The sequence below is a fragment of the Leiobunum rupestre genome, chromosome 5 (genome assembly GCF_980474605.1).
Source record: "Leiobunum rupestre chromosome 5, qqLeiRupe1.1.hap1, whole genome shotgun sequence".
In the NCBI taxonomy this organism is placed as follows: Eukaryota; Metazoa; Arthropoda; class Arachnida; order Opiliones; family Sclerosomatidae; genus Leiobunum; species Leiobunum rupestre.
In genome coordinates, this window is record NC_143388.1 from 31,615,805 (window position 1) to 31,642,903 (window position 27,099).

At 37.3% G+C, this 27,099-nt stretch overlaps 2 protein-coding genes across 2 annotated transcripts; both read left to right on the top strand.

Moving 5' to 3' along the window:
* Positions 1-94: 94 nt before the first annotated feature.
* On the top strand, positions 95-21,420 carry LOC149944152 (uncharacterized). Its single transcript, XM_090175075.1, has 5 exons — positions 95-671; positions 2,311-2,483; positions 19,011-19,152; positions 20,544-20,676; positions 21,271-21,420. Exons 2-5 carry the CDS (start codon positions 2,337-2,339, stop codon positions 21,368-21,370), a joined length of 522 nt encoding a protein of 173 aa, XP_090031201.1. The 5' UTR covers positions 95-671; positions 2,311-2,336; the 3' UTR covers positions 21,371-21,420.
* A 235-nt stretch (positions 21,421-21,655) lies between these two features.
* LOC149944153 (V-type proton ATPase 116 kDa subunit a 1-like) lies at positions 21,656-26,863 on the top strand. Its single transcript, XM_090176296.1, has 19 exons — positions 21,656-21,772; positions 21,838-21,916; positions 22,460-22,557; positions 22,619-22,747; positions 22,814-22,896; positions 22,955-23,081; positions 23,146-23,228; positions 23,400-23,493; positions 23,557-23,769; positions 23,829-23,979; positions 24,035-24,174; positions 24,237-24,373; positions 24,450-24,528; positions 24,590-24,708; positions 25,740-25,962; positions 26,024-26,134; positions 26,205-26,439; positions 26,505-26,676; positions 26,754-26,863. Exons 1-19 carry the CDS (start codon positions 21,656-21,658, stop codon positions 26,845-26,847), a joined length of 2,484 nt encoding a protein of 827 aa, XP_090032422.1. The 3' UTR covers positions 26,848-26,863.
* The last annotated feature ends 236 nt before the right edge of the window (positions 26,864-27,099 follow it).

Genomic DNA, 27,099 nt, shown 5'->3' on the forward strand with positions numbered 1-27,099 from the left:
TGTGCAAAATAAGAAAATAATATCAAGAATGAATTCATGCACATAAGAATATTGAACAGCAAAGATTCTAAATCCTTAAAAAGTATAAATGCGTCTGCTTTCGATCCGTATTCTTAGACTTGAATAAATTGTTGATAACACTATTTTGAAGGCAAGATTCCGATTTTGATCTATCGAATTCCGTTTAGAGCTCCCAGGGCATTCCGAGATCGCTCTGGTAGTGCAATCAGAATTGAACACGAAATATGATCTGAGAGCTCTCAGAGAGCTTAAAAGAAAACGCGGTAAGTAGCTATGCAGGTTCAGTTAATCGGGTTAAGTCGTCATTTTTTGTGGGGATGTTGGGAGGGTAACTCATTATTTTTTAGTGTGTTTACAAAATTCATTTACTCAACGGAACAAAACCACTAGCAGTCTTGGCCATGAAACATGCTTAAGTTTTTTGTATTTGAAAACTGTTTTGTAAATAATCGTCAGACTGTGTAAGATATTCGAGAATATTTTGTTAAGTTGAAGAACTTAATTGTACGCGCTTTCAAGAAGAAAACCTAGTTTTGGTGTAAAAGAAGAAAAAAAATCGAGAACTACAATTCTAGTGATTTTCAAGCGAAGGATGAAAAGATCTGCACCGAACGAGATATTTCGCACTGTTGCAGCAGCTTACGGTAGGGGTAAGTTGATAACTTTGCACCCACGCCAGATTCTTTCCCGCGGACGTGGCATGAACGCTTTCGAAACTCCCCGCGAAGTATGCATCTTTTCCCGTTTTTAGGCGTTGAGAGTTTTCGGTTTTGAGGTTTTTCACAAAGGAAAGGGAATCTTTAAATAAGAAGGGGAATATTTTTTTTGCGTCGCTGTTAGGTGAGGAAAATAATTATTTTCGCGTCAGTTTTCGGTCTACAAGGAAAAGTAGGGGAATATTTATTTTCACGTCGGTTTTCGGTATACTAAGAAAAGAGGGGAAATAATTATTTTCGCGTCAGTTTTCGGTCTACAATTAAAAGTAGGGAAATATTTATTTTCACGTCGGTTTTCGGTATACTAAGAAAAGAGGGAAATAATTGTTTGCGCGTCAGTTTTCGGTCTACAAGGAAAAGTAGGGAAATATTTATTTTCGCGTCGGTTTTCGGTCTACAAGGAAAAGTAGGTAAATCTGTATTTTCGCGTCGATGTTTCGTCGACAACAAAAAGTTGGGAAATAGTTTTGCGTCGGTTTTCAGTCTACTATAAAAATGGTGGGAATCTTTATTTTAACGTCGGTTTTCGGTCTCCAGATTTTCCACAACGAATGGGGGGGGGGGGGGATTTAGTTAAATATGAAACTTTAAATATTTGAGTTCGGTTTTCGGCTTAGCCAAAACAAACATTTTTTAAATCTTGAGGCTTATACGAATTAACTATATATCTGAAAGTTAGTTTTAATTAAATTTTTCTTTTATATCAACATACTATCAATCATTTGTCACAATTCATTTTACAGTACTTTCAATCATTTCTTGAAAAGTAAGGCTAACTTAAATGTCCCAACAAAATAATAAGGGCTAGCCACTTGGGGAAATCGAAGTAGTTTTATTTGTAAATTTGAAATCGAACAAAAATATAGGAATTTTTTTTTAGAAAACTAGATGGAATCCAAAGAAATGCCAGAAATGTTCTAAAATATCGGAAATATCCGAAGACATTTCAGGAAATATCGGGAAATTATACTGAAAGAGAATAGAAATATTTGAAACTAGTAAATATGTTGTAATTTTTTTCGAAGTGGCTAACCCCATCAGTAAAACCAAGGTTTTCGCGAAGCTCAGACGCTATTATAAAACCTATTATAAAACCAGACGCTATCATTCTTTTACAAACGGAAATAATTTGATATTCTAAGCCAATGCAAATATTCGTGTATCCAGCTTCTTCGATATCGAATAACATTTTAAATGCCGGTTTTAAGGTAAGGCAACAAATGCCTTGAAGGTAGCTTCAAGTTTAGTGGAAAAAACAAGCGTGTCCGTGGAACATTCTAATGACGTCTTGGACGTAATGGGGGGATATTCAGTATCGCTATTTTTAACCATTTTCCGGTTGGCGAACCATCTAGCACACGCGGTCTCCATGGTGACCAATGTTTTGGTGGTCAAGAAGCGGCTCGCGACCACGCGAATTTCGCAATTTTTCTTTTAAAATTAATTCCCGATAGGACTTATGATCCGTCGCGTCTCCGTTTGATAATAATAATATCTCGGTCACTAGCTAACTGGGTCGGACATTGTCAGATCCCCACTAAAGTCGAGCTCTCTTGTTTTCTACTCTTTGTAGATATTTGGTTTTGCCGCTAAGACCACATGGTGGTTCGACGCCGTAAGACCTCCGTGGACGGGGCTACCGCGCCTCTCTTGCCACCGACATTGAACCCCGATGTCAACGCCAAAGGTTTCGCCAGATTGGCCCGTAAGAAGAAACCCGATGGATGGCGTATCATCTCTTTGGAAGTACGCACCTTTTTCTTTTCTTTTCATTTATCTCTTTAGACTTCAAATTAAGAATGACGCTATAAAATGTAATTTGTTGGTGAACCTCTATCATCCGCTCATAGGATGTCCGTGGCAATCACCATTGGTGGCGTTAATTGCCAGACTATTGTAATAACGAAGTTGACTTTTCGTTAAAACTGATTTAGTACTTTGTTAGGAGGATTAGTACACGCAGCTACTTTTTATATGGCATTTGCCGCTTGGGCTTAAAGTGGTGTTAGAAATAAGAGCTAGTTTTAAAAAGTGTGAAAATGGCGTGACAGCAGGTAGCTTCGACGCAAAAAAAATGGTGTTAACCTTGGTTTCCACTGGCGCGGTTTATAATGTTAATTTTCTTACACGTAAGAAAATTAAGTCCCAAAGTCGAGTGACGCGCCGTTACGCGCTCTAGTGGAAACCATTGAGTTGGGAATATTAATCTAGAGGTCCAATCAAAACGTTGGATTTCAGTATTTCGCGAAACAAGTTTTTAAAAATAAGAATACTGTCGTCTGCTCCCATCGGCGTCCCAAATGACGAGAAAACGTTATCATTCTACCCGTGGCGCCGTCTATCTCTCAATGGTTCTTTCAAATAAGACGCGTTTTCAAGCAAAAAGATTTTGTTTCTTCAAAATAATGGATGGCGCCACGGGTCATATGATAACGTTTGCTCGTCATTTTAGAGCAGATGGCACATTCGTATTTTTCAAAAACTTGTTTCGCGGGGAGCAGATTTGATTGGATCTCTAGATTAATATTCCCAACTCAATGGTGGAAACCAAGCATTAGGGTATTTTTTGCGTCGAGACCCACAGCTCGGTGTTTTAGCCTTTTATAAAAATGGAAACTAGCCTTAAGGCAATATAACCTGCATAATGTCGTACCTAGTTATTAATTAATTCACAGGGATGCTCCGCGGGTGGATTTGATTGGTCGTAACGCTACCTAGTGGGTGAATTGAAATAAACGTCGCTAGATGACTTGGGCCTTTTGTATTATTAGCCTAGCTGATTATTAGTGTTAACATAAGTAACATAAAAACAATAAGTTTGACACTTACTATTGCTTTAATGCTAAATTTCTAACCGAACCTTTTTTGGCACTGATACTCTCTTCAAGCTGTGACTTGGACTCGCGACTCACCGTTTTGGATGACTACGTTTTGATAAAAATTTAAGCCTAATATCGGAGAGCACGTTCTGGAGTCGCGAGGGGCTTTGGCTTTGTTTCGAAGACCATGCGCAAATCACGCGTGATAAAAAAAAAACATGAGCTCGTGGCGCCGAGAAAAACTATTTTAATTTTTATCATTTTAGCCTAATATTCCGCCTATCTATCGGAAACCAGATATTTCGGCTTAGCGGAAGTCTCGCGTATTTTAGGCACTAGAGGGCTCTGTGCTGAGAAAACATCTTGATTACGCAATAACTATGAAAATCAGTTTGGTTGTAAATCTCGTTAATTGTCATACTTATTGTTATTATGTTACTTATGGTGTTAGTGTTAAAACCATGATTTAAAACCTAAAATATAGTGGGAAATTGACCTCGGAGATTTCGCGTGTGCTCACGCTAGGTGGTTTCTTTTCGCTTGTTCCGGGATTTCGGAGAGGGGTAAGAAGAGTAACGCTATGACGTCATTTTACTCCGATTCTGTGCAGTGGCGAATAGTTTGAATCGGATTAAAAATATTTTTCTAAAATGGCTGCCTGTGGCCTTTTCAGCATATAAATTCTGGCTAGCAGATAACAAAATCCGATTTACTCCTTTACACCCCCTTTCAGAAGGAGTAAAAAGAGTAGCCGTAATTCTCCGGAACAAGCGAATAGTTTATGGGCAGGAGTAATTCTCATCCCCCGGAACAGGCGAATAAAACTTTTCAGGGTAAAAAGAGTACACTTTTAGCCGAGAACAGGTGAAAAGAAACGGGTTAACGGTAGATGGAGAATTCGACTTCCGTAATTGAGTCACAAGATGGTGGATTAATTTTAAAACAAAGCACTGGCAGCCTTATTCGCCCAACATGTATACAGGGTGTCCACTAACAAACGACACAGAGGAATTTAATATTTTAAGATCGCATAGCACACGCAGGGGGTCATTAGATGATACAAAATTATCACTCAATGACGTTGAATCATGTCCTGAAGGTCATTCAAAATCTATCTCCGTTCCAATTAGAAAGGTGCGCGCAATCACGTTTTATATCCAAGTGGCTCTGAACTGATGTAAATTGGCCAGTAGGAATCAAAGAAAATAAACACCAAAAACAAGAAGATCATAAATATGATTAGTTATCAACATAAAAATTTATTTCAATTAAGCTCAGATTAGGTTGGTTGAAATAAATTTGGATCTGAAAACCGTTGGCGCACACCTTTCGAATTAGAACAGACATTCCAAACCTAACGGTTTTCGAGATACATTTTGAATGACTTTAATGACATGGTTCAAGGCCAACCGAAAATTTTGCGGCGTAGCTATCGACTAAAGCTGGTTTCACACTCGACGGAAAATATGCCGCTAAGACGATAATAAACGCCGAGCTGAAAATTGATTCCCATTCGATATACCACTAACGTTCAACTTTACGCTGCTAATTTTCCGTCGAGTGTGAAACCAGCTTTGGACTATTAAGATGTTATTTTATTTACGCGCGTAAAAACGTTTGAACGTTTCAAAGCTGGGAAACGCGTCGTTGCGCGCGCCAGTGGAAAACAAGCTTTAAGCCCCATTTTCATGCTCGCTGGTAGCGGGTAAAAATTGACAAAATCCGCTTCAGCTATACACTTTTTCACTTTCCGCGTCGATCTGTTTCAAACAGATATTTTAGCTTTATTTTCACGCTTGCGAGTGGCGGAAGCGAATTTTGATGATTTTTACCCGCTACCAGCGAGCATGAAAATGGGGCTTAAGTCTTAGTCGATAGCTACGCCGCAAAATTTTCGTTTCGAAAACGAAAACATTTGAGAGAGTTGGCCCTTTTCGGTCTATCGAAATCTGGCAGCCTTGCCTGCCTTCCGGCCTGTATCTCCATACCGAAAATGGCCGACGAATACGCCGCCGAATATATTTTATTAAACTGACCGGCGGAATTTTTGACCGTTATTTTGAATTATCGACTAAGACTAAAGCGTAAGATATCTTACCAGGGTTAATTTTTCCTGAAAATGTCGATGCCGTAGCATAAGTATGTTCTAAATTATTAACACCTAAGCATGATCTCTTGGGCATTTTTATTTGTGACCCTCTTGTTTTTATACACAATCCTAAAGGATTTGTGTGTACTAAGAATAGGGATGCACAGATATGGGTACAGCCGATATGTCGGCCACGAATATCGGCCGATATTAATAAAGTCATCTATCATAACAGTACAAAATCATTGTAAAAGACAGTTCAGTGCACTGTCATACCATTTTATTATAATTTTTCATTAAAAGAAGTTTGCAAGAGCATATCCTAATATGTTTCTTTTCATTTTACTTGATACATTTCTATCACAAATCGAATATCGTGCATTTTATTTGTTTACACTCGTAACCCCCTGTCGAAAAAATGGTCTAGCTTCTGAAGTCTGGCAAATCACTCTTTGGGTCTTTTAAAAGCGTTCTTTGGTCTTACGCGCTTAGTGGCGAAAAATTCTCAGACCTCTAATCCCCAAGACAAGCAATGTTTTCGAATGGTGGCGCGCCAATAAAGAACGATTCCCAATTATTGCCAGCCTCGCTAGAATATATCTATCGCACCTGCATCCCGTGTGGACATAATAACTTGTCAATTTTAACGGTAATAGTTAGTGTAGGGAGCTGTTGGCTCACGTGGCATGAAGGGCTTGCCACCACCTTCCTTCGCATTGTAACCCGGCCACCTGTTTAAGAGCATTATAAGTCGCTAGATGACTTGGGTCTTAGCTGATTATTATTATTATTATAGTGAAAGGCTGTTTAGTACAACCGGAAAGCTACTTACAAAATTAAGAAATTGACTAAAGCCAAGCCTTGTTGAAGAACTTGCCTTTTCAAAGGGAAATGTCAGGTTGTGGCAATAGAATATTCTCATCAGGTAGTTAATCGAGTATTTTATTATTTTTAAATGTTTTTCCCGCAAATATTTTTCGAATACCGGAATCGGCCAATATCGGCTTCGCCGATATTAGAAAAATAGGCCGATATATCGGTGCATCCTTAACTAAGATCACGTACCGTGTTGTCCGCCGCCGAATCTGCCATAACGCTTCAAGCATAAGGTTTAGAAGTTTCATTGATATGTCAATCGATAGAAAAAATTAGGTCCTCAATAGCCCAATATTCATTTGGCCACTAGAGGCCCGCAAGTTGATTATTTGCCCATTTCATAATTTTAGTAGATTTTCGACTTCAAATGTACATAACTTTTTTAAATTAATATCGAATTGGTTGAAAATTATATTTTTAATTAGTACTGGCATAAGTGTATAATATTTTTACAGAAGTGTGACGCTTTACATGCAAACGTTTTACTGAGAGCCAGGGCCGTCTTAAGGCATGGGCTAAATGGGCTACAGCCCAGGGCCCCCAGCCAATTTTGGGGCCCCGGCTAGTTATAAGGGTTTAGTTGGTTAAATATTATTTATGCTCATTTAATATTATGTATCTTTTAGTTACGTCTAAAGTAATTTGACTCATCGCCACATCGCGTATCATACGGTACCTACAATTTCTAAAACCTAACAGCGAGTCACTGTCAGTAAAAATCTTATTTTCAGTAGGCCTATGTTATACTTTTGAAATTAAAAGTTTTGGTTTGATTATTGTGTAGTTGAATTTAGACAACGGACATACAAAGGCTGACCGTTGGGGATCGCAAAGGTCTTAAAAAATAATTTAGCCCACGGCCCCAAAAGGTCTTAAGACGGGCCTGCTGAGAGCTATTCACAAGACAGACTGTATTACGGTCTTCGTCGCCGTTTTCCGTCCACTTGCTCCCGCGTCACACGTAGCTTTTGACAGCTCCTCGATAGGGGGAGATTTTCTTCTTGTGATGACGGCACTCCGTTACTAGCTCTCAGTAAAATCTTCCCCAAAGTGACAAACTTTTGGAACACTATTATAGACTTATGGTACTTTCTGAACTACGTTTTCATTAAAAATTTTAATTTTTAATTCGATTTCTGGCCAATTCGCGTGAACCTCATAACCCGCGTACGCACTATTGTGATATTGGAATTTCGTGCCTACTAGGAGCAACAAACACAGCACCCCACACAAGGAGAACGCAATCCGTCAAAAGTCGTGCATTTTCTTGTGTACAGTTTTCATTGGTTAGACGCTTTAGCGCCTGCTGCTGTCGGAATTGGAAAATTCTGAAATTGTCCCCCCTCCCCCCCGTAAAACGTTCAGGGAAAAGGCTCGTCCAATGAAATTTGTACACAACACTGCCTCTGCGTGTTTAAAGGCTAGCTGCGTTCTCCTTGTGTTTGATACAAGCGCCATCTAACTCCAATAAAACATGGCTACCTTATTTCTGAAACCAGGTAACTAAAAAAAATTCAATTTCGATAAAATTCCTCTTGGGTTTATTAAGTACGATATGATTGAAAATTGGTTCATAAATTTAACATTTAAAATATATTTCATGCACCGGGGGATTGTGTGTATTTAAATGCCCGTGGCATCTTGTTTGGTGTTTATTTTATTGGCTTCCTATTGGCCAATTTACATCGGCTCAGAGCCACTTGGATATAAAACGCGATTGCGCACACCTTTCTAATTGTAACGGAGTCTCTAAACCCAACGGTTCTCGAGATAGTTTTTGAATGACCTTGAGGACAGTGTTCAAGGTCATCTAATGGCACCCTGCGCGTGCTATGCGATCTGAAAATATCAAATTAGTTGGAACAATAGCTTTTTAATAATACAGGCCATATTATAGAGAAATTCGAGAGGGCGGCAATACGGTTTTTTGAATGGACCGATTTCAAAATTACGTTTTTGCGCGTGACAGTACCTTTACATTGTGAGGTATAGCGGGCTTATTTACCCGCTTTTATACCCTAACATGGCGGCGAATTTTCACGAGCAAAATGAATTTTAAGATCCCCCAATTGCATTAGATCTGTAACGTTATCATAGAAAGTAGCTTGATGTATTAAAAGGTTTGAAAAATTCAAAAATCACACGCGCCACCGTTTAAATGCAGCAGGTGACTAGCAAGCTGACGTCACACGGGTGGTTTTTTTCTCCATATTACCGACATCTGACGGTTATCAAATGCGGAAGCTAAGAGCCAGATTTAAAAAAAAATATTGTTCATAATATGAGCCTGTATTACCGACGGCTATGGTGAGTTAATCAATGCTACGACCATGGAGGAATTCGAAGGATGAATAGGCGCTAGCATAAATTATCCATGTCTCGTTCAACTTGTTTTTAGCGTTAAAGGCTCGCGCATATTTTTTATTTCAGGGAGCACGCGCGAAATCGCTCGAGCACATTTACGCTAAAATATCAAGACGCGCAAGTTGAATAAAGCTTGTTTTCCACTGGCGCGCGCAACGACGTGTTTCTCAGCTTTGAAACGTTCAAACGTTTTTACGCGCGTAAATAAAATAACATTATGACGCGCGCTAGTGGACAACAAGCTTAAGACTTATAAGAACTAGCATAAGTATGGGAACTACTATTTGAAATGCAGAAGTTCAATACATAAATACAAAAAAAATTTGTTACCTTAAATAAAATAATTTTACTGCTACCTAGGAGCAACAAACACCAGGAGAACGCAGCTAGCCTTTAAACACGCTAACGAAGGGTTGTGTACGAATTTCATTGGACGAGCGTCACGAGCCTTTACGCTGAACGTTTTACGGGCGGGGGGGGAAGGCAATTTCCGAATTTTCCCCTTCCGACGGCAGCAGGCGCTAAAGCGTCTAGCCAATGAAAAATGTACACAAGAAAATCCACGGCTTTTGACTGGTTGCGTTCTCCTTGTGTGGGGTGTTGTGTTTGTTGCTCCTAGCTGCTACCAACCACTTTTCAAGCGGTAATCTAAGTTGGCTCTCCTCTCTCCTCCGGAAAGTAATAAAATAACCTGTTACTGTATTAGTTCCGTTAACCGTTACTAGATGGTGTCATGTTTTTATATTTCATTCTTTGTAGTATCATAGCAATTTCAATCTCTTATCTGAAGATTGATAAAGATTAAGGAGCGTCTTCTGATAAAATTATTGGAATAACAAATCTACCTTTCGATAGCGCAATTTAATTCAACCACTAATATCGAATTGCATTAACAAGGAGACATCCCGAAGTGTAACCCACCGATTTTGTTCAAACTCGGGGTTTTGGTAGACGTTCATGTATAATGAAAAATCCTAAATGGAATTTATTCAATGGGCAACCGTTTTGCCATGACAACGAAAAATGTTTTTGACAATACAAAATATTAAATTTTCCCATTGAAAATAACATGGGATTTTGACCTCAAATTGATCAATTTTGATGTTTTTATTGTCAATTTTTATTTATTTTTTCTTTTTTTGGCATTTTCGAAATTTTGAAATTTGTTGAAAATTTCCATTTGATGCTGTCAAAAACATTTTTCGTTGCCATGGCAAAACGGTTGCCCATTGAATAAATTCCCTTTAGGATTTTTCATTATACATGAAGGTCTACCAATCCCCCGAGTTTGAACAAAATCGGTGGGTTACACTTCGGGATGTCTCCTTGTAAGTAGTTAGCAATCAGTCGCTAGGGTGGGAGGGGCTTCATTATTATGACGTTCGTCACGCGCCGCCGTTTAAAAATCATTTTGATGAACAACTTTTTGAAACTTGTCTGGTTTTCATTGCCAAAGCTTAACGTGAAATTTAATTTTCAAAATTTTAATATACATCTTTTTGATTGAAGGAAAATAGACTAAAATATAAACAGCAAATACCTTAATTTATATTTATATACACACGTTTTAGTAGTACAGATGTTTTTCCAAGAATTACAAGAAATGTCCTTGGCCGGTTAAAACGCGATTCCGTTTTCTGGAGCCAGTCAATGACAAACGCCTTGCTCCTGATTGGCTTAAGTGATTACGTAAAATGCGTAAAGGCACCGCCCACCCTAGCCCCAGATGGTAGAAAGGGTAATGAATTCATTAAAGGTAATACATAAACACGAATTAATTCTGTAGATTAATCAGTAGGTTTTTGTCTTGGACATGCCTGCCATTTTGGTCGTAACTATAGGATACACCGATATATCGGCCTATTTTTCTAATATCGGCTTAAACGAAGACGATATTGTCCGATACCGGTAATAGAAAAATATTTCCAGGACAAACTTTTATAAATAAGAAAATTCTCAATGAACTTATTAATGATAATATTTTATTTGATTGGCCGCGCCACGCACGCCAGACTTATACCAGTCGAAAAGTGGCATTTGTATTGGGACGTATTATTTTTTAAACTTGGATTTCTAATTCTTGCACTCGGTAATAGGACTCGATTTATTTGTGATGAAAAAACGTTTTATGGAAATTAGAAACCCATCAATTAAACTATTTACCAGCAGGGTGTCGGGGGTGGCGTTATTATTAAACTAACAGGATTACCATTCGCCAAGGGTTATTGGCCTTGAAGCATTATTGATATCGCGTGACTTACAAGGAGAGTACCCGAGGTGTTTATTGCCGATTTTGTTCAAAGTCGGCCGTAATGTAGACCTGTATGATATGCCATGGCAACCGAAAATGTTTTTGATCACTTAAAACAAAAAAATCTCCATTTAAAAAAGCATAGGATTTTCTCGGTTTCACAGCTACGAAAAATAAAAAAAAAATCACGAAAAGGGTAATTTGGACCACATTTAGGTAAATTTCATCAAGTTTGGGTAAATTGGAACATTTTTGGGGTAAAGTTGTAACAATGTTTAGGTAAAATAAGGAAAAAAATCTTATTTTTGTTTAAGTGGTCAAAAACATTTTCGGTTGCCATGGCAAATCGAATGGGTAGTGCATATAGGTCTACATTACGAAAACAAACACTTGTTAGTATTCGTAACGAGATTCCCTTTCGTAACAAATGAAGTTATTTAAAAGAGACGCGTATTTTCCCAATGAAATGGAATTTTAAAGGTAACTAGACCCGAGGGGCAGGTCACTTCCTTAATTAACGACGCACCGCTCAAAAGATTAAATCCGATTTAATCGTGATTATTTTGATTAAATTCAATGTAATCACGATTAAGTTGATTAAATCACGTTTAATCATGATTAGAATGTTTAAATCTGATTTAATCATGATTAAAGGATTAAATCTGATAAAAATGATAAAAAAATTATATCGTGATTAGTATGATTAAATCGTACTTCAATTTTGATTTTAATGATAAATTCTCGATTCGACCGATTATATTGATTAAATCGTGATTAAAATGATTAAATCTAATTAGAATGATTAAATATCGTTTAAATGATTAAATCCTGATTAAAAAGATTAGACCATGATTAGAATGATTAAATCTCGTTTAAATCGTGATTAGATTTTCTAATCTTGATTAGATTTTTTAATCTGGATTAGATTTTTTAATCTTGATTAACCTGATTTAATCACGATTACCCTGATTTAATCATTTTACTATGATTAAGACGCACCCAAAATGGAAGTGACCTGCCCCTCGACTAGACCCTATTCAATCGTCCAATTTCGGTGGTGACAATTGTTTCGCTTCAGAGGGTTATTGTCCTCGTAGCATTATTGTTCTCACGGGGCTCGCTATTCGTCACAAGATTCTTTTTTAAATCGTGACGAAAGCCATTTTTAAAATAACAATTATATATATTTTATCATGTCGAAATAATTAAATGTGTATGGAACCGCTGTAATACTATTGCTTACTTAAATTACGACAGCATATACTTACATCATTCGAAATTCGGTAAAATTGTAATTAGTCCGGAAATGGAAAAAAAGTTTGCCTTTCGTTTATCGAAAATCGATTAAATGTATATGATATATGAAAGGAAAGTGGTATAAATCCAAATATTTTATTTTTCATAACTTTATTTTATTCGCTTTAAATAATGCGCAATTGGAATTATTAGTGATATTTACACACCACTGGGAATAAACTGGATAAGTCTTCGTACTTAGGGCAACCTAAATCTATGACATTAATTAACTTTTCGCGAAAATTTTAGACAGAAACGCTTCTGTTTCTAACCCTTTCGTGTAAAAGGCTGTCGCTTACTAGCAACGATTCCATCTAACTCGGACAATTCGAATTCGCTCTCATTCCAAAGCATTACGCAAATATACCTCCCAGTCTCTTGTCTTTCATTTGGACCTTTAATTTGTAGAATATATATTAGAAACTACTTGCAAAATAACTTCAGAAGCTGTCAACTTACATTTTGGGTGACTATTAGGATTACTAAAAGACGTGATGGACTCGAGATTTATTGGGGTAGGTACATTTGTTCGAATTTCAATCGTCCGAACGGTGGAACAAATGTTCGAATTTCAATCGTCCGAACGGTGGAACAAATGTTCGAATTTCAATCGTCCGAACGGTGGAACAAATGTTCGAATTTCATTCGTCCGAACCGCCGAAATAAAAAATGTTTCAATTTTTCGAATAGGACAACTTGTTTGTTTCATTCGTCCGAATCGGTAGCATCACTTGTCCCAATTCTGTCGCTAAATTAGTATTTCTTATTGCTGTTTTTTTTGGTCCGGATTTTTTTAGTGCAAGAATTAAAAATAAAAAACTACATTGTAAATATCGTTGTTAATTATATAGTAAGTGGGAATTGCGTTGAATGTTGTGGATATTTTAGGTAAGGTTAGGTTAGGTTCACGTTAATGTTACTATTTTCTTATATTAACAATATTTAAGAAAAAAAAAACAACCAATTCCTAATGTTCGAAAAAACGGACAAACGATTATTCGAACAAATGAAATTCGCCAGTAAAGTTAACATAAATTGAACGACTAAATCACCAACACAAGTTGTGATAAATTTTTCGGGCAAATGAAATACGTTTTCGGACATACGATCCTGTTTTCCGGCATTCGGTCATTTGTACCGCCGTTCGGACGAATGAAATTCGAACAAATGTACCCAAATCGGTTTATTAATATGGAATGATGTTTTGAATGGGGGAAATATACTTGTATTTTTCAATTTTAATTTTTTTGATTTTACTTAAATATATGCTTAATTCGTTCGTAGGAAACGAACGTAAAAATACTTATTTCTCCAATGAAATTAAAAAACCTTCGCGAAAACGTTAACGGATATCTCTCCATACATTTGATGTATGCTTATTCTGATACCCTCTGGCGTAGGCACCTCCTGTTGTCCGTTTCATTGGTCTTCCTCGTCTATTTTCTGCTGGACGTACCGATCACAACCCGGCGCTTATATGGGGAGTATGCTCTCAATAGACTCAAAATTTTTGTTTGAATATTTGGCGGAAATTATTCACTTACTCACAAGGAGACTGCCCGAGGTGGTTATCACCGATTTTGTTGAAACTCGGGGGTTAGGTAGACCTTATTGTAGTATGAAAATTGCCAAGGGAAAATTTGCAATGGGCTTTAGTTTTCCCATGGCAACCGAAAATGTTTTGGATCTCTCAAAACAAAAATCTCCATTTAAAAAAGCATGGGATTTACTCGTTTTCACAGGGTACTTAAAAAAATTATATTTTCAAAACTTACCCAAAAAAAATAAATTTGTCCTATTTTGGGTAAAATTGATCAAGGATTTTGGGTAAAATTGATCAATTTTGATTAAATTTTAACAAAATTTGGGAAACCGAGAAAATCCCATGCTTTTTTAAATGGAGAGGTCAAAACATTTTCGGTTGCCATGGGAAAACTAAAGCCCATTGCAACTTTTCCCTTTGGGAATTTTCCTACAACCATAAGGTCTACTTAACCCCCGAGTTTCAACAAAATTGGGGATAACTACCTCGGATAGTCTCCTTGTCAGTGTGCAAATAGAAGAGTAAGGCGTTTGAATGGTGTGAATTGAATAACCTGATTTTATTTTCCTTAATTCAAATGCAGGGATTTTTTAACTTTGTCGTTGAATAGCTGTATTACGTAGAGGTGTAAAACCACTTGTAGCTTAAAATACCGGTAGTGAGATTTAGACCTGGCGTGGGACATTGTTTCTATAACTGATATAGCGTCCTAATCCAACCTCCTAAAGTTAAATGTTAAAAGTTAAAGATAGATGTGGGTATAAAATAAAATTAACTTGTTGATCCTACGTTACAGCTTTATTAATAGAAATTGCTAAACTCCTCGCGATTCTAGCATAGACTTGTACATTTTAATCTATCTTCTTCGTCATAGTGTTAGTGACGTAGAAGCTATATGAAAGCAAAAAGACCATGTAACTTTATAGAAAACGTTTTCAATATTTGGGAAAACGTTGAAATTGCGCTAAAACCAATATGAAGTCTGCCAGGGCTCGTACCGAGAATGTCTAGCTATTTTTCTTCGAGCCAACAGCTACACTCACTATTACTATTAACATCTACAAGTTTTTATAGAAGGGGAAACCGAGAATACTCGAGATACTAGTTATTTTTTGTGATAATACCAAACTAAAACCGTTTTAGGATAATTTAATTCGAATACATTTTTTCATTTTGTTTAATCTAGGAGCAACAAACACAAGGAGAACGCAGCTAGCCTTTAAACACGCTAACGCAGTGTTGTGTACAAATTTCATTGGACGAACCTTTACGCTGAACGTTTTCCGGGGGGGAGAAAATTTCCGAATTTTCCCCTTCCGACGTCTGCAGGCGCTAAAGCGTCTAACCAATGAAAACTTTACGCAAGAAAATGCACGACTTTTGACGGGTTGCGTTCTCCTTGTGTGGGCAGTGCTGTGTTTGTTGCTCCTAGCTTTAATCAAGTATGTAGTCATTCTTCCTAAGAATAAATAAAATTAATATGCCGAGACGATTTTTATTGTTGCTTCCAAACCCTCTCATGAAAAGTAAACCTCTTCGCCGTATAAAAATCAAATGCACCCGATATCTTATTGGTTCCCTTGTCTTTCAACGAGATTGAAGCACATGCCGGTGACGTTTTTCCTTCCCCCTTTTCGTGCTGTGGGAATCGTCTCGACTTACAAGGAGACATCCCGAAGTGTAACCCACCGATTTTGTTCAAACTCGGGAGATTGGTAGACCTTTGTGTATCATGAAAAATCCTAAAGGGCATTTATTCAATGGGCAACCGTTTTGCCATGGCAACGAAAAATGTTTTTGACAAAACAAAATATTAAATTTTACCATTGAAAATAACATGGGATTTTGACCTCAAATTGATCAACAGTTGATCAATTTTGATGTTTTATTTTGTCAGTTTTTATCTATTTTTTCTATTTTTGGCATTTTCGAAATTTTGAAATTTGTGAAAATTTTTCACAGAATCCCATGTTATTTTCAATGGGAAAATTCCCGTTCGTTGTTGTCAAAAACATTTTTCGTTGCCATGGCAAAACGGTTGCCCATTGAATAAATTCCCTTTAGGATTTTTCAAGTTACACGAAGGTCTACCAATCCCCCGAGTTTGAACAAAATCGGTAGGTTACACTTCGGGATGTCTCCTTGTTAGTCATTATCCCTAAGTATATATAAATTCTTGGTTAATTTTCTTTCTAATTTGGTTCCTATTTTGATTATGAAAAGTTTGTTTTCCCTAATCATTTCCCGGGATTGGCGCTTAAAGAAAACATCTTCAAGGAAATCTACAAGAAGTAATATTTCCAGCTATGGTTTATATAGTGCTTGTTGAAATAATGGAAACTTTAAGACCGTAGTATTCATATAGTAACCTAATTCATTTTTGCAAAATGAGGGCCAAGGCTTATTAGGTTTCGTTTCAAGTGTAAACGGGATATTGTGGTTTTTGCCTCGTTTAAGTCCATTTCTTTTTGTATCAGTTTCTTAACTTGAAATATCTCTTTGCCAGACAACACCGATAATACTTTCACATTTAAGACACTTTTCCTTATATCAACAATTAGGGATGCGCTGATATATCGGCCTATTTTTCTAAAATCGATATCGGCTTAAACGAATCCGATATTGGCCGATACCGGTGTTAGAAAAGTATTTTCAGGAAAAGCTTTTAAAAATAAGAAAATTCTCGATGAACTTAATGATAATATTTTATTTGATATGCCGCGCCACGCACGCCAGACTTCAGAAGTTAGATCATACCTTTTTTTCGACAGGGTGTTAAGAGTTTAAACCAATAAACAACGACGATATTCGATTTGTGATAGAAAATATCATAAGTGGATCCACTTATGAAAATATGTATCAAGTCAAATGAAAAGAAACATATTTGGATTAGAACAAAAACAATTCTTCGAACTGAAAAAACAGTTTAGAGCTCGTTAAATGTGCAGCCTTAAAGGGACATATATTATTTTTATTGTTGATTAATATGTCAAATTCATTTAAAGTATTAAAAAATATTCCTGTGAACAACAGAATGACGTCATTCCGCCTTTCAAATCACAGTCCACTGCTCCTCCAATTTTTAACACAAAATCTTTGATCCAATTTTGCCCACAAAGGTATCCATATTTATATTTATTTTCTTCCCTACACATTTAACATAAAAATTTTAAAATTTATTATTATTTATTATTTATTTATTGCAATAATCTGCAACAAAAATAAAATAATAATAAGAATAAATTTTAAAATTTTTATGTTAAATGTGTAGGGAAGAAAATAAATATAAATATGGATACCTTTGTGGGCAAAATTGGATCAAAGATTTTGTGTTAAAAATTGGAGGAGCAGTGGACTGTGATTTGAAAGGCGGAATGACGTCATTCTGTTGTTCACAGGAATATTTTTTAATACTTTAAATGAATTTGACATATTAATCAACAATAAAAATAATATATGTCCCTTTAAGGCTGCACATTTAACGAGCTCTAAACTGTTTTTTCAGTTCGAAGAACTGTTTTTGTTATAATAAATGCCCATTTATGAGACGTGGTGCTTTACAAGAATTACATCCCAATTTTATAATTTGTTAAAAAAATAGTGCTTTCTAAAATTAAAAATTAAATGTTTGTAGTGTCTCTAATAAATGTGCCGAACTAAGGCCTGCATAGAAAAATAATTTAAAACTCAAAAAATATTGTTATATTAGTCCAACCACATAAACCTTATTACCTTTGCTGCGCAAATACTCAGCCCGTCGTTTTGCCTCCTTGGCATTTCAAATTTTAAAGCTCGAAAATTATTAGTGGTCAAACTTAACAGCCGCGGAGTATAATATGCTCTTGCAAACTTTTTTTCATGAAAAATTATAATAAAATGGTATGACAGTGCACTGAGCCTTCTTTTACAATGATTTTATCACATATCGGTGCATCCCTATCAATAATCATTAAACTGGGAACTCAGAAAAATCTTCTTGTTTTTGACGTTAGCGCTGACATTTGGTGATAAAATAGCGAACATCCACAATCGATGGTAGGCGATAATAGCTATCATGGCGACTATCAAAAATAACGGACAAACAGCAGTGTACCATGTCCAATAATAATGTATACATCCAAGATCTCCGTACAAAAAGGTGCTCAAAAGACAAAAACCATATTTCTTGGGATGGAATCGATTATAAAATATTTTTCTACGCAAGTCAAATACCAAATTGAATATAAAATGTCGAATAATTTGGTCAAATATCTTTAGGGGATAAATCCATGGCAGTTAACTGATTAAATACCAAATAGAAATTGGAATAGTTTACCAAATGCTTCGCAAACGTTCCGATGTAAACGTTAAAAGGTTAATAACCACACGTTATACTATACGAATGTAATATTCGATCGCATTATTGGGTGTCAATAAATATTTGGCACAACCCTAATCATTGAAAAGGTTTTACAACGTTGGGCTCCTACTACTACTTGGTTTCTAGAATTTTTTCCCGAATACTGTCATATTTTAAAAGGGTTTTCAAAGAAAAAGTGTTGCGTTGAAGGTTAAGTGTACTTTCAACGTAGGTTTATAATTATATTTCGCATAAGTCAGCTAAAGATCTTCCGCGTGTTAATTTTTACTGAAAGCCAGTTCTAGAATGACTTCAAATCGCTACCTTCGAGCAAGAGTCAAGCAAGTATGAAAACCCCTATTTGAGAAAAACCAGTTTTAAGTTCGAAATCTAGCATAATAACAATGATAATCTAATAATGAAAATTGATAAAAATTGAGTGAAAATATATATTGAAAATTATGTACTGAGTCACCTTAATTTAAAAACACTCAAGGATTCTTATTTTGAATTTCTTTCAATAGTCACGTATCTCGACTTACTTGACTTTTGCTCTCAGGTAGCGAAATTTAAGTCAATTCTATATGACCACACTCAGCTATCGGTAATTATTTAGATTTACTAATAAATGTACGGAATTATAGACATGTCAATTGACATTGGACTAAATTTGTCTTTTTTGTTTGTGATTATCAGGTGACTGGTGTCTTTGTAGTGTTACTTGTCTTCTACTGTTCGTACTACTACTTGGAGCACATTCATTTCCACGTAACCCACCTGTACGCCCGCTTGGGGCATCCGCATGCCCAACACCTCATCGCGCACAAATACATGGAAGGTGGGAATATCCAGTTTCACTAATTTCATTCGTGATCTTTTATGGAGTGGTCAGCGCACTGACCTATCGAACGAAGTGCGACACTGTTCGTTACAAGGCTAGTCCGCCACCTAACTGCCGCTTGTGGATTAAAGTTATAATTTATGGTAGACTAAATCAAAGATAATGTAAACCTACTACCCTAGATTCGAAATCAGAAACCTTTCGGATGGACGGTTTTGTCACGAATCGATTACTCACTTCCAGTACGTGATCTCTAAAATGTCGGCCTCCATGGGTCGCTGGATTTGTCCTATGGCGGCCAGCTTTGATGACACCAGGGTTTGGCTGATTTAAATAAAAAAATCATTGATTTAAATAAATTTTTATATAGTATTTGAAAAAGAAAAAACCCCGCCAATTGCTATAATTTAGGTTTAAATACAATCTTTCTTGTACTTCCCCCCTAATGTTGCATTGGATTGTACCCGTGGGTGGAGATTCCGCCGAATTTTATTTGTAAAGTACCAAAATAGGTTCTACAAAATAAAAACTTCTATATGATTATTTGTTAGCTTAAATTTAATAAATTCATTATGTATATATGTATATATATATATATATATATATATAGATTGTCTTTAAAAATTAAAACATTTGTTTTAGGTAAAATTATGATACTAAATTATATAAAACTTTGAAATTTTAATTAAAATCATAAAAATCAAAAACATCAATAAAAATCCGATTTAAATAAAAAAAAATCGATTTATTTGATTTTTTTTTTAAATCATAAAATTGCCAACCCTGGATGACACGCTGTTGCGCGAACAGCAGTGCGTCAACAAAGTTGGCCGTTGCAAAACCGTCAATCAGAATTCGAATCTAGGGTACTAGGTTTATTATCTTTGACTAAATAAAGGCTAAACACTACTATGCGCCGATTATTGAATCATAACATTTTAATATTTATATAATTAATTTTTAAATATTAGTATATTTACCAATAATAAGAATAATTATAAATAATTAAGAAGACAAATTAAATATATTTGTACCATAGAGCAGCGGTTCCCAAAAGGTGTCACAGGGGTTCCGATAATTCGCCGCGCGGCCATCTTTGTTTGTGTCAAGAGTCTTTTAAGATAAGTAATAAAAATATTTGGGGTTCCGCCAGAATTAGGTGGATAATTTAGGGTTCCATAGCAAAAACCAATTGGGAACCACTGCCATAGAGTAATGTTTTATATAATTTCTATAGTTCGTGGTAACAGTATAGATGGCGCTAAACATCGCGGTGAATATTTTCTGAACTTGAAACTTACTAACGAGTTCTCTGACCTTTCCATAAAAGATCCTGGTTCATTTGTGAGATCCAAACCGATTATCTAATATTCTTAATCTTCAATTAGGTTCGGGAGTCAACAAAAACCACACGATAGCCTTCCAGTGGTTCAGAAAAGCCGCCGACCAAGGTCACCCACATTCGGCTTACAATTTGGCCGTTGGACACATGCAAGGTTTCCGGACCGATGTGAAAAAGGGGTAATTTCACCATTAACTCGCGACCTCATTTCAGTAGCGGCGCCAGGATTTTTGGGGAGGTAGGCCAACCATTTGGAGGCCCCCCACCACAAATTTTTCAAACCCGTCCACGTGGATTATTTAATTTTTTTTAAGCAAGTGGTGCAATTTTTGGGTAAAATGGGTACGCGACGAAAAAATTAGAACTAATAACACTTAACAGATGAGTTTTTATTTACTTATTTCTACGACGGAATTCAAGTCTATCAATTTACATTCATTCCTTCGGTACTTCACATCAGAACTTACAATTTTACGAAAATGAATGTACATAGGTACACTAGGTAAAGTAATCACTCGCATTGAATATTGAAAAATTAATAAACAAATAAATTATTTCGCAAACAAATTACAGAATTTTCTGATATTAAATAATTTGGAGGCCCATATATTAAATTTTGGAGGCCCCTTGAGACGACTTTTGGAGGCCCCTTGAGACGACTTTTGGAGGCCCGTACCAAAATTTCAAGTAGGCCCAGGCCTACCCCGGCCTGTTGCTGGCGCCGCTACTGCCTCATTTCTGTACTGATTTGGAGTTTTTTTAACCTATACCAGGGAAGCCAAAAAGCTGATCCGATTCGCCGCTAAAGAGGGCGTAGAACTAGCCAAGGACGTCTTGAAAAATGTCTGTCCCAAGGGTCATTGCAACCACTAACGCTATATAAATTGTAAATACGTCTTCCTAGTTGTCAATAAAATGTTTGTTTTGACCATAAATATAATTAAAATGCTATTTCATTCTATTACGACGCTTACATAAGAGTTCCGCGTACATGTATTCAACACCTGTGTTTTTTGATGCGTTCAAAACATGTACTTGTTGGGATGATAGCTAGTAGGCTACAAAAACGTTCTATGATCACGGGATTCTCTCGTAACGACGACGCCATATTCAATATTCGTATCGTCTTAATTGCGGTTGTATTTGCATAGCCGCGCCATGGGTAGCCTCTTCCGTAGCGAGGAGATGACCCTCTGCCAGTTATTCTTGCAAACAGAATCCGCCTTCGCTTGCGTTAACGAATTGGGCGAATTGGGCTCTTTTCAGTTCAGAGATGTAAGTTTGTTGCTTTACATTTTTCCAAGTATTTTGACTTCATTTCTGCCGGTATCTTTCCAAAGTTGAATGAAAATGTGAACTCATTTCAACGAAAATTTGTCAACGAAGTCAAACGATGCGACGATATGGAACGAGTTCTCAGTAGGTTTATAGTTATAGACAGATATATATATATATATATATATTATAGATCTTACGACAGAAGTATCCATCGTGAATTATGTACTTTCGGAGGCTCCCAAGCTGTTTTCTGTGGCCGTAAATTTTCCTATCAAATCGCGGATCCTTGCAGTCCATATTACTATCAATAACTTTAAAATTAAATCCGTAAAAGGGATTTTACTTATTTTTCGAACACATTTTTTCCATTAACTAGTTTCAAAAAGAAGATATTCGTGACCGAAAACTATCGCTACGCCCCCTTTGGTTCGCCTTTGAAACCTGGAAACGTAGCGGCTAGCGCCGTTGAGCCACCTAGACTCGTTTCGGTCGCGAATAGAGACATATTTTGCGCCAAAATATTTTTAATTTTATTCTTAAACGTCCTTTGAAAAATAAGCGGGAGCCTGCGAAGATACATGTTTCAGGCGGATAGCATAATCAGTATCGGAAGGTGGATAATTACCTGGAAAATATATATTAGCTATACTGGTAATAAATGAAATATTCGTTTTGGGGTCTAAGAATTTATGGAGAGGGAGATAAAGAAGGAGAAAATCATCATGTACTCGACCAATGACCACGTCGAAGCGCCTCAACCCAAAGAAATGGTCGACTTGGAGGTTTGTGATTTTATTACTCCAGCATTACCCATTCGTATATTTACGGTACAACACCGAACAGGCCACTTTCGAACGGCTGGAGACTGAATTGAAGGAGGTCAACGCCAATGCGGTGTCTCTGAAGAAAACATTTTTGGAGTTGACGGAATTGAAACATATCCTGAGAAAAACGCAAACGTTCTTCGAAGAGGTAATGATTTTTCCCTTCTAACGTCCATCCTGACACTCAAAATTGTCCTTTGTCACGATGTTCTAGCAAGATTATAATTACATAGACTCGGAGACCAGTCAAAAACATTTAGTTACTGTGGAGCCGCAACATTCTACGGATCCATTGAGGTAAACCACGAGTTTTATTTACGCCCTATCGTAAAGTTAAGTAACTTAACGACCACAGTTTCGTAACGGGAGTGATTCTTCGCGAGAGAATTCCATCCTTCGAAACAATGCTGTGGCGAGTGTGTCGTGGAAACGCGCTTTTGCGTCTGTCTGATATTGGAACCCCTCTGGAAGACCCTATCACTGTTAAGTATCTTACGACTATACGGTTTGTGGTTTGTGGTTATAATTATTGTCGACTTAAAACAGGGTGAGAACGTAAATAAGAGCGTATTTATCGTATTCGTTCAAGGGGACGTGTTGAAGACCAAAGTTAGGAAAATATGCGATGGGTGAGATCATTTGGATTGGATTCCATAAGTTCATAATTAGATTTCGCATAAGTGTGGCAGTTCCCGTATGTAATAATGCTATCAATAATTATTTCGACTAACTGACACACTTATTGAACATAATTATAGACACGCATTTATTACGCGTTATTTACTTTTCAAACTTACTAGCTTTCGCGCTATGCTTTATCCATGTCCGGGTACCCAAGCCGACCGCAGGGACATGTCGAACGGGGTTGCGACCCGCTTGGAAGACCTCAAAATTGTAAACTTACGACTAAAAACCATCCTCTGGAATAAAAGACCCAAGTATATCTTTATTTTATAGGTTTTGAAACAAACTGAAAACCATCGTCACCGCGTTCTGGTTGCGGCTGCTAAACACGTCAATCCCTGGTTGATTAAAGTCCGTAAGCTCAAAGCGGTCTATTACACCATGAACTGCTTTAACATTGACGTGACGCAAAAATGCCTGATTGCCGAAGGTTGGTGCCCCGTCAAAAGCCTGCCCGAGGTTCAAATGGCGCTACAAAGGGGAACGGTTAGTGTCTTCTTAACCTAAACCCAATCGTAACTTAAGCGAGGATGTGATTACCGTAGGACCAAAGCGGCAGTTCCGTTCCCTCCATCGTAAACAGGATGAATACCAAACAGACGCCACCGACTTACAACAAAACCAACAAGTTCACCAGCGGTTTCCAAGCCATAGTTGACGCGTACGGAGTGGCGGACTATTTGGAAGTCAATCCTGGTACGACGCCATACCCTCGTCCGTCATTTTTCCTAATAATTATCCATTCCGACAGCCCCTTTTACCATCATCACATTCCCATTCTTGTTCGCTGTCATGTTCGGCGACTGCGGACACGGTCTGATCATGGCTATATTCGCCTTATGGATGGTACTTAAAGAGAAGAGTCTCGCCGCTACCAAGTCCAACAACGAGGTACTTACCTCAAATATACCTCTTTTTAGTAGACACTCAGTTAATCCGCTTGTCATACGTAGATTTGGAATACATTTTTCAACGGTCGTTACATAATTCTGTTGATGGGAACCTTCTCAATTTATACCGGCTTAATCTACAACGACGTTTTTTCCAAGTCATTCAATATATTCAAGTCCTCGTGGTCCATTCCCCTCAAGTAAGCCCTGCTTGACGCAACACTGGCGCTTACGCGTCAATAGCACCAGAGTTGGTTTTCATTATTTTTATTACAGTACGCCAAATGCTACTCTGGTGACGTTAAACCCTAACCAAACTTACTATGGTCATCCATACCCATTTGGGATAGATCCTGTACGTTATTTCGCTTAAATTTAGCTACAATAGAGATGTTTAACAAATCACGTAATTACAGGTTTGGCAAATGGCCGCCAATAAGATTTTGTTCCTTAATTCATACAAGATGAAAATGTCCATCGTTCTCGGAGTATGTCAAATGTTGTTCGGCGTTGCTTTAAGTATAAAGAATCACTTGTACGTTATACTACTGTTTGTCAGGATCTTTTTATGGAGAGGTCACCGCGCTGGACTATCTCTGCCATAAAATCAATGAAACCCGTTCGTCACAAGCGTAGTCTGCTCCTGGTGGGGCGAAAAGGTAACAGGGCAAAAAATTACTGTGTTTCGTCACGTCATCTTACGACCAGTTGTGAAACTTGTGATTTTTAATCATAATCAAAACTTATGATTTTTAGCTCAAATTATGACAGATTCAAACTTAACATTTTAATATATTATCTAACTTCTGTTTAAATATGAGAATATTATTTAAAATAATTAAGGAAACAATATTATATTACCATAAAGTATTTTTTTATATAATTCCTTATAAGCAGTATGCGCAAAGATAATATAAAACCTGTTACACTATATTCGAATTCAGAGAGGTTCCATCGGATGCTATAGGGCTCTACCATGGGAACTGTGTAGCTATATTTAGCAGGGGCGTAGGAGCGTTCTAGAAGTTGGTGGGGGCAAAGAGAAACGAAAAGGGGTCTAAAGAATGGTTTTGATTTTTTAATGGAGTGTACCTTCTCCGAGTGCATGTGTACTTTTTACTACTATGTAAATTGGTGGGAAAAGACTGAAATTTAAACACAGTGTGGTTCTATAAGCTTAATATGAGTTTAAAATGAGCATTTGAGACTTTTGAAGATTTTAACAGACCAAAAAGTTGGAGGGGGCAATAACATTAGTTGCCCCTCCCAGCAAACTTCTAGGGATGGGCATTGCCCCCCTTGCCCCCCCTGGTTCCTACGCCCCTGATATTTACGGAGTTCCGGCCGCAAGTGGGTAAATGATGTAGACTACGCGCGAGGCAGTGATTTCGAATCTAGGGTACGAGGTCTATATTATCTTTTGTGCAAAAGAGCACAGTGATGTTGACCTGAAACTGACGAACAAGTTTCCCAAATGTGCTGACCTCTACTTGAAATGATCCTGGTTTTGTGAAGGCGTATATGTTTCGTCCTTACGTCTACAATTATACAGGTCTAATATTTTAGGCATTTCAAGAACCATCTTAACATCTTTTGCGAGTTCATACCGCAGCTTCTCTTCCTCCTGTCTATATTTGGCTATCTGGTTATTTTAATTTTTAACAAATGGGTGTATTACGACTCCAACACCACCCAAGAAGCGCCGAGTCTTCTAATCCATTTGATCAACATGTTCTTGTTCAGCTACCCAACGGCCCCTCCCAATTTAGCTCCCATTTATCCCGGACAAGTAAGATACGTAAAACTCCCATAAAAAGGGACATCGATGACATTGTTTCGTTCTAACGCAGCAAGTTGTCCAGTCAATTCTGGTCATTGTGGCCGTGATATGCATTCCTTGGATGTTGCTCATCAAACCATTCATGCTGCGATCGAGGGCCAAAAAGACAATCGCTCGATCGGTATGGAGCTTACCATATATTTCAAACAATATTGGTATATGATTATGACCACGCTCATCTCGTTAATTAGCTCCGAAACTCTAATGTCGTATCTGTGGCCGAGAACGGAGAATTGGTTAACGACACCACGGACACGGAGAGTACCTCGACGGACTATAACGGAGGACACGGCGGACACGGCGATGAGTTCAACTTCGGAGACATTTTCATACATCAGGCCATCCATACCATCGAATACTGTCTGGGTTCCATCTCGCACACAGCTTCGTATCTGCGTTTGTGGGCTTTGAGCTTGGCGCACGCCCGTAAGACGTTTCCCCCGTAGATTATTGGGTCACTGGGTGACTGACGTCTTTGATTTACTTCTCAGAGTTGTCCGACGTATTGTGGACTATGGTCATGAGGGAAGCCTTCGCGATCACCGGATACGCCGGTTGCGTTTTGGTCTACGTCATATTCGCGGCTTGGGCTTGTCTGACCGTTGGCATTCTTTTGGTGATGGAAGGATTGTCCGCCTTCCTGCACGCGCTGAGGCTGCATTGGTACGACAGCCTTCTCGTTTACGTATTTAAGCTTATGTCAGAATTGAAGTAAAAGTTCAACGAGGTTTTTTTTTCAGGGTGGAATTTCAGAGCAAGTTTTATGTCGGATCTGGATATCCATTCACTCCATTCTCGTTCAAAAATTTTATCGAAGTTAACCTCGATGAATAAATCATTTTTTGCGGTGACGTCACTATTTGGGAATTGTTATATTTACTTCGGGCTTCTTTTTCTTTCGTACGTAGACGTATTATCAGAAGTTAATCGTTAACTTCTGGCAATATTATTTCATTTAATCTCTCATAAAAGCATAAGTAACATAACAATAATAAGTATGTTAATTAACAAAAATTATCACCGATATTATTTTCAGAGCAATTGCGCGATCAAGGTTCAGTTCAGCATCTGCCCCTTATCTAGTGT

Coding starts and splice junctions, on each gene's coding strand:
- LOC149944153 (XM_090176296.1), top strand. CDS start 21,656: ATGGGTAGCCTCTTCCGTAGCGAGGAGATGACCCTCTGCCAGTTATTC. Junction 21,773..21,837: donor GCTCTTTTCAGTTCAGAGAT/GTAAGTTTGTTG, acceptor ATCTTTCCAAAG/TTGAATGAAAATGTGAACTC. Junction 23,770..23,828: donor TGGCGCTACAAAGGGGAACG/GTTAGTGTCTTC, acceptor TGATTACCGTAG/GACCAAAGCGGCAGTTCCGT.
- LOC149944152 (XM_090175075.1), top strand. CDS start 2,337: ATGGTGGTTCGACGCCGTAAGACCTCCGTGGACGGGGCTACCGCGCCT. Junction 19,153..20,543: donor CGCGCACAAATACATGGAAG/GTGGGAATATCC, acceptor ATCTTCAATTAG/GTTCGGGAGTCAACAAAAAC. Junction 20,677..21,270: donor CGGACCGATGTGAAAAAGGG/GTAATTTCACCA, acceptor AACCTATACCAG/GGAAGCCAAAAAGCTGATCC.